Source organism: Chrysemys picta, chromosome 21 (genome assembly GCF_011386835.1).
Source record: "Chrysemys picta bellii isolate R12L10 chromosome 21, ASM1138683v2, whole genome shotgun sequence".
Lineage (NCBI taxonomy): Eukaryota > Metazoa > Chordata > Testudines > Emydidae > Chrysemys > Chrysemys picta.
The window spans coordinates 1,673,911-1,685,350 of record NC_088811.1 but is presented as its reverse complement, the minus strand read 5'-3'; the positions used below and the strand labels follow the sequence as shown (position 1 = coordinate 1,685,350).

Below are 11,440 nucleotides of genomic sequence, written 5' to 3'. Positions count from 1 at the left end.
CCAGACAGACACCGGGGGAAGGAGGAGCCGTCCTGGGGGTGGGATCGCTGCGAGCTCCTGCCGCCGCCTGGCTGCTGTTCCCCAGAGTCCGGAGGCAGGGAGCGGGGCGGCCGCTGGAGTCTGACCCTGGGGGGCGGGAAGTGCCAAGACCAGGGGCCATGCTGCGCTGTGCGCCTCGGAGTCCCCGGGAGCCCCAGCCAGCCTGACAGCCGGAGCGAGAGACCCCCCGAGGCGCAAGTCCCCGGGCAGGAGACGCCACGGACAGCTCCTCGGGGCGCAGCGCGGGAGGGGTCCTGGGGGGCGCAGGGCAGGACAGGAGGAGTCCCGGGGCGCAGCGCAGGAGAGATCGCGGGGGCGCAGGACAGAAGGGGTCCGGGGGGCGCAGCGCAGGAGGGGTCCCGGGGGGGCGCAGGGCAGGAGGGGTCCCGGGGGGCGCAGGGCAGGAGGGGTCCCGGGGCACAGATCTCGCAGTGCCCGGCCGGCAGCTCCTTCCCGGGGCTTGCTGGCAGCGGCCCCCTCCCGGGAGCTAAGCGCATTCCGGCGGCTCGGCGCTCCGGGCAGCCCCATGGCGCCCCCGGGCTGGTGAGGGGCCGGCGGCTCCGGCTCCCCCGGCCGAGGAGATGGCCCTGGAGCGGGCTCTGCTCGCCGCTCGCCAGGGGGACGTGGACACCCTGAAGTCCCTGCAGGCGGCGGGGCTGCTGCGGCCGGGGCTCCGGGACCCGCTGGGCGCCTCGCCCGCTCACCACGCCGCCCGGGCCGGCAAGCTCAACTGCCTGCGCTACCTGGTGGAGGAGGCGGCGCTGCGGGGCAATAGCCGGGCCCGCAACGGGGCCACCCCGGGCCACGACGCGGCGGCCACCGGCAACCTGGCCTGTCTCCAGTGGCTGCTGACCCAGGGAGGCTGCTGCGTTCAGGTGGGCACCGCGCGCGGCTCCCCTCCCCGGGCTCGGCCAGGCCTGGCGCAGGTCCTAGCCCCAGCCCAGCCCTGCCTCCAGGGTCCCCGGGCCGCCTGCTGTGGGGGTGACTGGGTGCTGGGGCCTCTCGCCTGGCAGGGCCCAGGACCAGCTCCCCGCCTGCAGTGGGATGGGGCTGGGCTGTGCCCTCTCGCGGAGGACATGCGGGTGAGCAGTGCCCCTCTGGGCAGGCAGCCGCGCTGGGTACATGTCACCCAGGGCTTGGGACTGGCCTGGCGCTCCCGGCCGCCCCATGGAGCTCTCGGATGGCCGCAGACAAGGCGAACGTAACAAAAGCTGGATTAAGGGGAGCAGGCCCTCTCCTGCCCTCAGCTTCTGCAGCTGCCCAGGCAGGGTGGAGACTGACCCAGCTGGGGCGTGTGTGTCTGGACACGGGATTGTTCACCTTTGTCTTTGAGGAATGGGGTCACCTGTATCGGAGAAGCTGGTTTCCACAAATGCAAGAGGGCTCTGATAGGATGGTCCCTTGCTGGCTTCCCTGCCCCTCTCCCCCCCAACCCCCCCATCGGTAGCATCAAAGAGCTGTTTCCCCGGGGCCTGTCATGTCCGCCTGAAGGAACACAGTTAGCTCCCTTGTGCAGGGCTTGGCCTGGAGCTGACAACTCTCCACAGGTAGGAGAGCAGTGGGCTGAGTTTGAGGCCAGGGCCTCCCACACACAGCCCCTTTGTGGCCTTGGGCACTCGCTTCCCCTTTCCAGGCCTCCACTTCCTTCCACCTGCCTCCCAGGGCCTGTCGGTGCCAGGCTGTGTGCCATGTCTCCACCCCAGGCGTTGCTGAGGTGGGAGGATGGTCCTGCTCCTCAGGCCCCACATGCTGCCCTTCACTTTGGTGCTGGATTCCAGCCCTGACCTAGACAGAAGGATGGATGATGTCTGGGTGACGCGTCGTCATTTGCATTTCTCAAGGCCCTGGGCCCAGGCAGAGACACAGCCGGGTCCAGGAGCTTGCACTCTGAATAGCCAAGGCAGCTAAAGGGTGGAGGGGGAGGGAAGGGACCTGGTGCTGAGAGCCCCACAGTCCCTCTGCATGGTGGCTGCACATAGGCATTGCTGGACAGCCTTATCTTCCTCGCCTGCCTGCTCCCTTCCAAGCAGGACTCCTGGTGCTCACTGGTGGTGCAGCCTGTCCTGTGGACCCACCAGATTGGTCCTAACAACCAGACGTGACATTTACCAAGCGCAGTTCATCATCTCCATAGCGCTTTACAAACAGTCACTCCTCACTCGCCACAAACACCCTCCAATCATGAATGCAGCAAATTTCACCTTCCTCTTGTCTTGTCTGTGCGTTGTCCGGGAACAGATTGTGAGAGTCGCTGATTTATCTGTTTGCTGAAATTATTGAATTTCTTCAGCCACCAACTCTTGGGCTGCAGGTCCCTGACAACACGATATTAACGATTCACAATGGCAAATATGGGTGAAATCCTGCCCCTGCTGGACTCCCTAGGACTTTCGCCATTGGCTTCACTGGGTCAAGAGGGTCAGGGTTTCCCCACAGTTTGCAAAGTGCACATGGCTATGGAGCTCATGTCACTAACCAACAGCGTCAATTTCAAATTGTAATCTTCACCGTTCTCCTTGTGTGGGTTAATTCCACTGGCCTGCCCAGCATGGGGCAAGCTGGGAACTGCCCATTTTACAGTCCACTACACAGCCTGGAACGAGCTGCCATCAGATCATCGAGGGCTGATGCTAAGCAGCCGTTTTCGGTGGCCAATTGTGCTAAGAAAAGTCAGGGCCTCAAACGTTCACAAGAATGGAGCACGGTCCGGCTGAAAGGTGCTTTGCAGCAGGAACACACACACAGGGGTCAATTTCCCTCTCTGCTCGGGCCTGGGAAGCCGCTGCAGTCAGTGTTGGCTCTGCTTTGACAGAGCCACGGCAGAAGGGCTGTGCTACCCCACAGAGGGAGTCAGTACCATAGTCAGGATTGGAGCTCCCCAAGCTCTGACTCCCAGGCCGGTGCTGAACTGTGGCCGTGCTCACAGGACGGGGCTCAAGCTCTGTGGTGATCAGCAGACCAGTCCCTCCCGGAGGGACCCAGGCTTGGAGCCCGTTAACCTGCATTGCCACTTTCAGGGCGCTTCCTATAGTGCAGGTGTGTCAGGAGAACGTGAGCCTTTGTGCCTGTCTGAAGGGAGGGAACAAATGATCAGTGTTGTGCCGGGGCCACACCCATTGGAAACCCCTTTCAATGCTGGGGGGGGGGAGCTACTGATCAGACCTTGGAGAGGGGATGCCCCAGGCTGCCGCACTGGAAGTTGCAGCTTGGGAGCTTTGGAAGGGGTTGGTTTCTGCAGCGCAGCCATGATATTCAGAGCCAGCTCCCAACTGTCCCACCGTCCCAGGGTGTTTGGATCAGACGCATCGCAGGGGCAGTCAGCCTGGACTGGGCCACACACACAGTGAGGTCTGGCTGGGCCAAGGGGTAATGGGTTCTGCCAGCTGGTGAACAGCTGCCTCTGGGCTAAGGAGAAGGCTGTATGTCTGCAAAGCTCTGACTTGGGCCAAGCCCCTCCTGCACACCTCGCCTTCTCCCGTCTCCTGAACCCTCGCTGGGGCTGGCCATGATCGGGTCTCTCCCTAGCAGGCAGTTTCCCTAGTGAATAAGTGTGTGTGAAGGCAGGTGGCGGAGGGGGATGAATGTGGGCAGGGGTGGCAGAGAGGGTGACAGTGACAGGACAGGGGGCCCAGTGGGCGAGGGACTAGCTAGCACACTCAGCTAAAACACTAGTTTACACTTGGTGGCAGGGGTTGAAATGGGGCTTAGGTCACACTCGAATGAATTTGGTCCCTTGCTGGTCTCCAGCAGGGATGTGTCCACCACAGACGCAGTCTGCCAGGCTAGGCCGTTTCTACTCTAGAGAGGCCCCAGGCTGTGATTCCAGGGAGCTGCAAGAGAGAACGTGAGTGTGGAGTTAGTTACACTTTCCCACACTGAGTGGAGAAGATCACTCAGGACTGGATCCAGCAGGACTTGCCCTGCCCACTCCTCACCTCCAAACTTATAGGATGAGTTACAAGTCCTGCTGTCTCCACTAGCCAGTCTGCTGAAGGATCACAGACACTCTGTCTCCTCCAGTGCCCAGTGCCCCTTTCAGAGGCACCAGGTACCTCACTGAAATTGTGTAACACCTGAAATTCCTGCAGTCTAATGACCTTCAGAAACCTCGCACTGGACCCCGAGGTGATTGGGAAGAATGTACTTGGCAATTCAGTGGCACTCGGGGCGGAATCTAGTTTTTACTCAGCTCGTATTGTATTTACATACCAGCGGGTCTTGCATATAAATGTTATTGACTTCAGCAGGTGTTTACTAGAGTCCAGACCTCAGGGGTTGGCCCTAGTGTATGCAAGGATAAAACCCAATAAAGTGACTATTTCCTCTAGGCATTCAGTATCCCCAGAGCATCCGGGGTGTGATTGCTGTGGCTGGGTTACTCAGCTTAAGCTCCGTTTGTTACTGTTCTTGTCAGTCATGCAGTCAAAGCTCAGTGATCAGATTAAACGCTGGCCACAAGGCTGGACGCAGTATTTCTGTGTGGCCCAAACATTGCTGAACCCCACTGAAACTAACGACAAGCACCCCAGATTCCTACCGCACGCCGTGGCACGGTCTGGAGGCAGGAAGGCTGAAATGTAAATGGTTCGTGCCTTCGGGCACACACTGCGTTCTGTCTGCGTGGTTCTTACACGTGGTTCTGCAATCGGTGCAGACACTTGAGGGATAAGCTGCTTGCATGATGCAGGTTGAGAGGTGAAAACATGTGATGTTCCTGTGACTTAAAAAGCCATCGGGGGGGCGGGGAGAGATGATCAGGCTGGAAGGACTGGGGGGCGGGGAGAGATGATCAGGCTGGAAGGACTGGGGGGGCGGGGAGAGATGATCAGGCTGGAAGGACTGGGGGTGTGTGTGATCAGGCTGGAAGGACTGGGGGGTGGGGAGAGATGATCAGGCTGGAAGGACTGGGGGGGGAGAGATGATCAGACGGAAGGACTGGGGGGCGGGGAGAGATGATCAGGCTGGAAGGGCTGGGGGGGGCAGGGAGAGATGATCAGGCTGGAAGGACTGGGGGGGGCGGGGAGAGATGATCAGGCTGGAAGGACTGGGGGGGGCGGGGAGAGATGATCAGACGGAAGGACTGGGGGGGGAGAGATGATCAGGCTGGAAGGACTGGGGGGCGGGGAGAGATGATCAGGCTGGAAGGACTGGGGGGGGCAGGGAGAGATGATCAGGCTGGAAGGACTGGGGGGGCGGGGAGAGATGATCAGGCTGGAAGGACTGGGGGGCGGGGAGAGATGATCAGGCTGGAAGGACTGGGGGGGCGGGGAGAGATGATCAGGCTGGAAGGACTGGGGGGCGGGGAGAGATGATCAGACGGAAGGGCTGGGGGGCAGGGAGAGATGATCAGACGGAAGGGCAGGCTCAGCACTATTAGGAGCCATCTTGGATGAATTCCACTTGCTGTTCTACATTGTCATGAGCGCTGGTGACCGCGGTGGGGCTGTGCAGTATCCAAGCGACTGCATGCCAAAGCAGCCAGCCCGGCATGACTCTCCTGCTGTGGCCACGCAGTACAATGCCAGCTCTCCCTGGGGCGGGACCAATGGAGAGGTGGAATGCCGTTCCCGTTAATAGGCAGGTCAGTGCCCAGGAAGAACAATCAGCGAATTGTCCGTTCCTGGGCAGAAGTATCTGTTGACTGAACATAGACTCCCAAATGTGCTTTTAGTTTAAATGTAATAAATTATGGGGTAGGAGGTCTTGAGTGTCAGTGGCTTGCACATACATTCCTGTAAAAAGAACAGGAGTACTTGTGGCACCTTAGAGACTAACAAATTTATTAGAGCATAAGCTTTCGTGGACTACAGCCCACTTCTTCGGATGCATATCTGTGGGCTGTAGTCCACGAAAGCTTATGCTCTAATAAATTTGTTAGTCTCTAAGGTGCCACAAGTACTCCTGTTCTTCTTTTTGCGGATACAGACTAACACGGCTGCTACTCTGAAACCATACATTCCTGTGTAACTCAGAAGTGCTGTAGTCTCCAAAAGTCTATGTGTTGCTATTTTTTAAATAGCTCTTTCATTTTCACCTGGAGGTACCCAGCTCATGTCTCAGCATTAATGGCTAAGTGCAGTATTGCCAACTCCCTACAGTCAAGAATCATGAGTCAGGCCGCAGCACTCACGAGGCCAGCTTTAAAATCACGAGATTTTAAAAGAATAATATATGTTGGGTTATTGTTCTTTGTCTTCTGGTTTCTGGCCTTGATGGTGCACTCAGGGCACACATTCAAGTTTTACTCACCAGCCACATGGGCTAGAAACTTCCTTTTTGTTATTGAAGGCTCAGATCCTCATGTAATCACCTGACTCCAGGAGCTGGATCTTTAAGTAAATCGCCCAATATCATGAGACTTGCAATAAAATCACTTGAGTTGGCAACACTGCAGAGAAAACTTATTTCATCCTTCCTGCTCTTGGATTTTGATGAGATGGAGTTGCCTGTGATCAATACATGAGGGCTTAGGAAAGGACAGGGTTGTGGTAACATGTGCAGGGAAGAGCTGTAGGGCTGGGGCAAGGCAATCTGAGCATGTGAATATGAAAAAGGTTCTTTATTGCCTAAGTTGTGGATAAGTCACTGTGCATGCGTTTCAGGGGCAACATCTCTTCTCTTGAGTATCTTAGTCCCCCTCCTCCCCTTCTCCTAGAGTTTGGGGTTCTAGATGCCCCTACAGCATTTCTTGCAAGTGTCATGGAGTGTGGGGGAGTCAGGGCCCTGCACCCCTCTTCCTGGGATTCACCGTGACTCTCAGCCAGCCAGTAAAGCGGAAGGTTTATTGGACAATAGGAATGCAGTCTAAAACAGAGCGTGTAGGTACAACCAGGACCCCTCAGTCAAGTCCTTCTGGGGGACAGGGAGCTTAGACCCCAGCCTTGGGGTTCCCTGCGTTCCACCACCCAGCACAAAACAGAAACTTAAAAAAACTCCTCCAGCAGCTTTCTCCCCTCCCCCAGCTCCTCCGCTCCTTTGTCCAGTCTCCTGGCCAGAAGGTGTCACTTCTCCCACCCCCCTCCTGGCTCAGGTTACAGCTCAGGTATCTTCCTTCAAGGGAAGTCCCCCATCCCCAATGTAACTCTCCTGCAACATTCCCAGGTCAAATCTGCCCACTCCCTGTTGCGTCGCAGCAAGGTCCTAGCTTGTTGTCAGAGTTCTGTAAGTCTCCCCAAAAGCACGTGGGTTATTGCACTCTGTGAAAGGTCACCAGGTGAGAAGCTGGAAGAATTAAGAGGCTCAGATGCTGGGGCAACGCGAGTGTAAGGCTCTCAGCTCTGTTAGGAGTCATGGAACTTTCAACGCTGACTTTGTCCAACCAAGGCCTTGATCGCAGAAGTCGCCTCCTCCGTGATAGAGCAGGCCTAGCGTCTGGCTCCCGACCTGCCTGGCTCATTTCTTGTTTGAAGTTTCCCAGGAGAGGGCGAAGGTCCCAGACCTAGTGTTGTATTGTGCTTCGATGCCCTGATTCCATCTCTCAGTCACTGCCAGTAGCTCTTACACATGCAAATAGACCCAGTGGGCCGAATCTTCCAGCCTGGCGGAGCTGGGGAGGGAGAGCAAAGGTCTCCTACCCTGAGGCCCCTCAGAAGCTGCTTTGTGGTTTGTCCCCGTATGGCTCAGAACAGCCCACGGGGACCACAGCCCTTGCACCCAGCCCTGTCTATTGATGGCTAAGGGCTCTGCACCAGCTCTATGGGGTTCCTCTGTGTCCGGGAAGGTCAGGAGCGCAGTCACATGGCGTTCTGTCTGGAGCAGGCAGCACAAAGGGATGCGAGGTGGGACTTCAGAGGGTCTCACAATATCCAGTGTTTGCTTCTAGCCTGCACGTCGTCTCTCTGCGCCCCCAGGATTGGCACACTGGCATCCATGTTCCTCTGGATACCGGCTGCTTTGGTTTGTGTTGCTTTAATAGCTCGGTGCTGCTCCCTCTCCCCACCCCCATCGGTTCCCATTTCATAGGCGGGGTCCTTCCTGCGGCTGTTCTTCCCTTCTGCGTCTGTGAACTTGGTGCTACTGAAGGCCTCTCTTTGTCCCCAGAACTGGTGCAGCCTTCCCCACCCTGCCGTTGTGCCTGTCCTCTGGCCTGGAGCGGCTGTCACACTCCAGGCCTCCTCTAGCCTTTGGCCTCTCGAGAAGGAGGCTATTTCTTTAATCCCGGGTAGGGTGTGCGTGTGTGATGTGGACACAGGAACCTGGCTCAGCCCCCCTGAACTCATCTCACAGGGGCCACGTTACGCTTGGGGCAGGATCCCGTTGCAGTTTCCCATGTTTGCAGCCACTGATAAAACACTGCTGCTAAGCAGGGCTGGAGGTTCTGCCACAGTTGCGTGCACCTGAGTGTGCAGTCCAGAAAACCTCGCTGCCCATTCATTGCAGTGTCACGAGGAGCAGGTCGTAATAGGAACTGTCTTGTTTCGTTTCTGCAGGACACAGACAATTCCGGTGCCACTATCCTGCATCTCGCAGCCCGCTTTGGTCACCACGAAGTAATAGACTGGCTACTGCGATTTGGAGCCAGCGACCCGATGATAGCCACGGACACAGGAGCGTTACCTGTTCACTATGCTGCAGCCAAAGGAGATTTCCCTTCATTGCGACTTCTCTTAGGGCACTGTCCAAAGTAAGAGAATTTTGTTTTTAGGGGATGGATTTGCAGGGAGTTCAGTTGGCTTGTTTCTGCGCGTGTGTTGGTTGTGTCAGAATATCTAGAGCAATTATAGCATTTGGTTGTTCTTCAGCTTGTGCACAATGGAGGTAACCCAAGTCTTGGGTTTATGGAGTCCACACAGCTAAAGCTGTATTTACAGCATCACTAACATTTCTCTAACTTTGCCCTCCCATCCTGTAGTGGAAATTAATGTGTCTGAGCTGCTGGCTAGCAATGACTAGGTCTTATGGCAAATTTGCAGATTCATATTAAGATTCCCCTTTTTATACATTTATACAATTTTTGGCTGACACATGATACTGCCACTGCACAGTATCTGAGGGAGAGCTCAGTGGTTTGAGCATTGGCCTGCTAAACCCAGGTTGTGAGTTCAATCCTTGAGGGGGCCACTTAGGAATCTGAGGCAAAAGTCTGTCTGGGGATTGGTCCTGCTTTAAGCAGGGGATTGAATTAGATGACCTCCTGAGGTCCCTTTCAACCCTGATATTCTATGATTACAGCTAATTTTATTTTTGTAAACCAAGCAAAAGGCTTTCTTACCCCAGGAAAGATTCCTTAGGATATAATTCTAGAATCAAATTGAATTTTCCTTAGATTGTGAATTCCTCAGTGCCAAGACTGTTTGGAAAGCACCTAAAACATAGCGGGCATTGCTGAGAATAAATACTAACAAGAACATAGTAGCAAATGTAAATATTAACTTCCGATTCCAAGTTGTATGAATTTTGGGACTGTTGTGTGAATAATGAATATCCTGCAATACCTGGATTGCTAAATCCATAGGTGCTGATTCTCCACTCCATGGGACCTGGCTGTCGTCACACCTGTGCAAACTGCGTGTATAACACCACCACTACAGGTGCCAGACAATGGAAAATCCGGCCCGTGGTGTGTCTTGCACTGGTCAATTACATTACAATCCTTTTGCGTCTCTTTAGTCCTTTCTTCTACAAGTGGCAGGATACTGTGTAAAGTGCTGGCTGAACTGTATGTGTCGTGTCTTCTGCCCTAGGGTCCCATCCTGCCAACGCTGGTGCAGGTGAGCAACTCTATTCACAGGACTTCCTTAGTGAGAGAATAAAGTTACTCACCTGCCTAAGTCTTTGCAGCATCTGGCCCTAGTGAGGGAGAAATGGCTCATCTGGCTTGGATACAACGCCATCCAACAAACAGTCGGCACAGAGCCTGCTTTGGCTGCTAAAAGAATTGTTCTCATTTGTAAAACCTGGGCTTGCTAACGACATGACAGCTTTATCACAGTGGGAAGTCAAACGTCCGTTGGTTATTATCCCAGGAACAAAGGGCAAGAGGCTGGATGTTCACTTTTGATGGAAATATTGCTCCCTGTTGCAGGTGGGGCTGATGAGGATTTGTTCCAGGCGCTTTTGGAACTGGGCGATAACACGGTCGCCTTTGTTCAGGCTATAGTTATGTAAATGGATTAGGCTGCCCTGCAGGAGAAATAAGGCTGTTCAAATGTGTGGAAAGACAAGCTTCCGCCTTGTTTAAGGAATGTAGGCTTGTGAGAGGGCTGTGGACGTCAAGGCCCCTGTGTGTTTTCAGATGACACGGTCTGTGCATGGTAAAATCCGGGAGTACTGGGGTACTTTTCATTGGTTATTACAGAGTAACTTCAGAATTCCAGGATGTTCTGAAAACAAACCAGTTCCTGGGCCAGTGATAGCCAGCACTGCTGGTTATGGCCTAGCATGGCCATGTCATTCTAACTCCTGCTTTCTGGTGCTTAGAACTTGCCCAGATCCAAGCTCTCAATCAAACCCCGCGATGCTGTCAGAAATTTGACATGAGTGTGGCTGTGGTGACTTCCAGGGAGCTACACCCAGGTGTGCTGGGGTGTGTGCATTGTCTTTCCTTAGGTAGAGACAGCACAAAGTGTAGGCAAGCCGTAAATTCCACATAAGCCCAATAACCATGTCCAGACCCAGGACTGGCCCTCCACAGAGGGGGTGGAATTTCACCTGTGCTGATAATCTCTGTTCTCTGACCATGACCCTGTCTCTGGGTTTAATGCTCCCACCTGGTGATTAAAACACTTAGACGTCTGTCCCCAAAATAGCTGCATTCTCTTTGCAGCTGGGAATGCAGGTCCCAGCTCTTGACTGGGACCCTGTACAAGTTCCCCCGTAGCCTGCTGGATGTGGAGCCAAAATGCTAGAAGGTCAACAAAGAGCAAATATAAAATGATCAGGGGTGGGAAAAGCAGGTCACTCAAACATCATGGATCTGTGCGCCACAGATTACAAAACTTCTAATCTTATTTTCCGTGATGGACAGGAGGACAAGGCTATAAATACCCTGCAGCTCTTTGGTAATTAACGTTCACTTACACGGGGACTTTTCACAGGAAGATTCTTAACAAAGTCAAACACACTTTTGACAAAATAGAACAGAATCAAATCCTCAGTAATGACAACATCCAAAATGCAGCCACCTCTGGGCCCTTAGCGAGTGTCAGCAACCCCCCTCTCTCCCCCTCCCGAACAGCTCCCACTCATGTAGCAGCAGAATGTGGGAGACTGAAGGAAGTCCCTTCCAGTGTAACTCCTGGCAAAAAAACAAACCCCTACCACCACCACCACCGCCAACTGGGCACAGGGACCACAGGGCAGCAAGTGATGATTCTGGGTCATAAATAAGGTGCCAACAAGTCTGATAACCAAGCACCATGATGAAAAGTACTTATATGGTGGGCAGGGCATAAGACAGGCA

The 11,440-nt window shown here is 54.8% G+C and overlaps 1 protein-coding gene across 5 annotated transcripts in view; it reads left to right on the top strand.

The window, feature by feature from the left end:
- LOC101936426 (espin) overlaps positions 1-11,440 on the top strand; it is a 76,034-nt gene continuing 64,594 nt past the window's right edge. For 2 of the 5 annotated variants that reach the window (XM_065574918.1, XM_008173704.4), the window contains exons 1-2: positions 3-914; positions 8,469-8,662. In XM_065574918.1, coding sequence (XP_065430990.1) covers positions 621-914; positions 8,469-8,662 — 488 coding nt within the window. In that variant the 5' untranslated portion in view covers positions 3-620. Of the gene's footprint in view, positions 915-7,619; positions 7,936-8,468; positions 8,663-11,440 lie in introns of those variants that run through there. The other 3 variants (XM_065574917.1, XM_024110261.3, XM_024110262.3) reach the window with 3 other exon arrangements.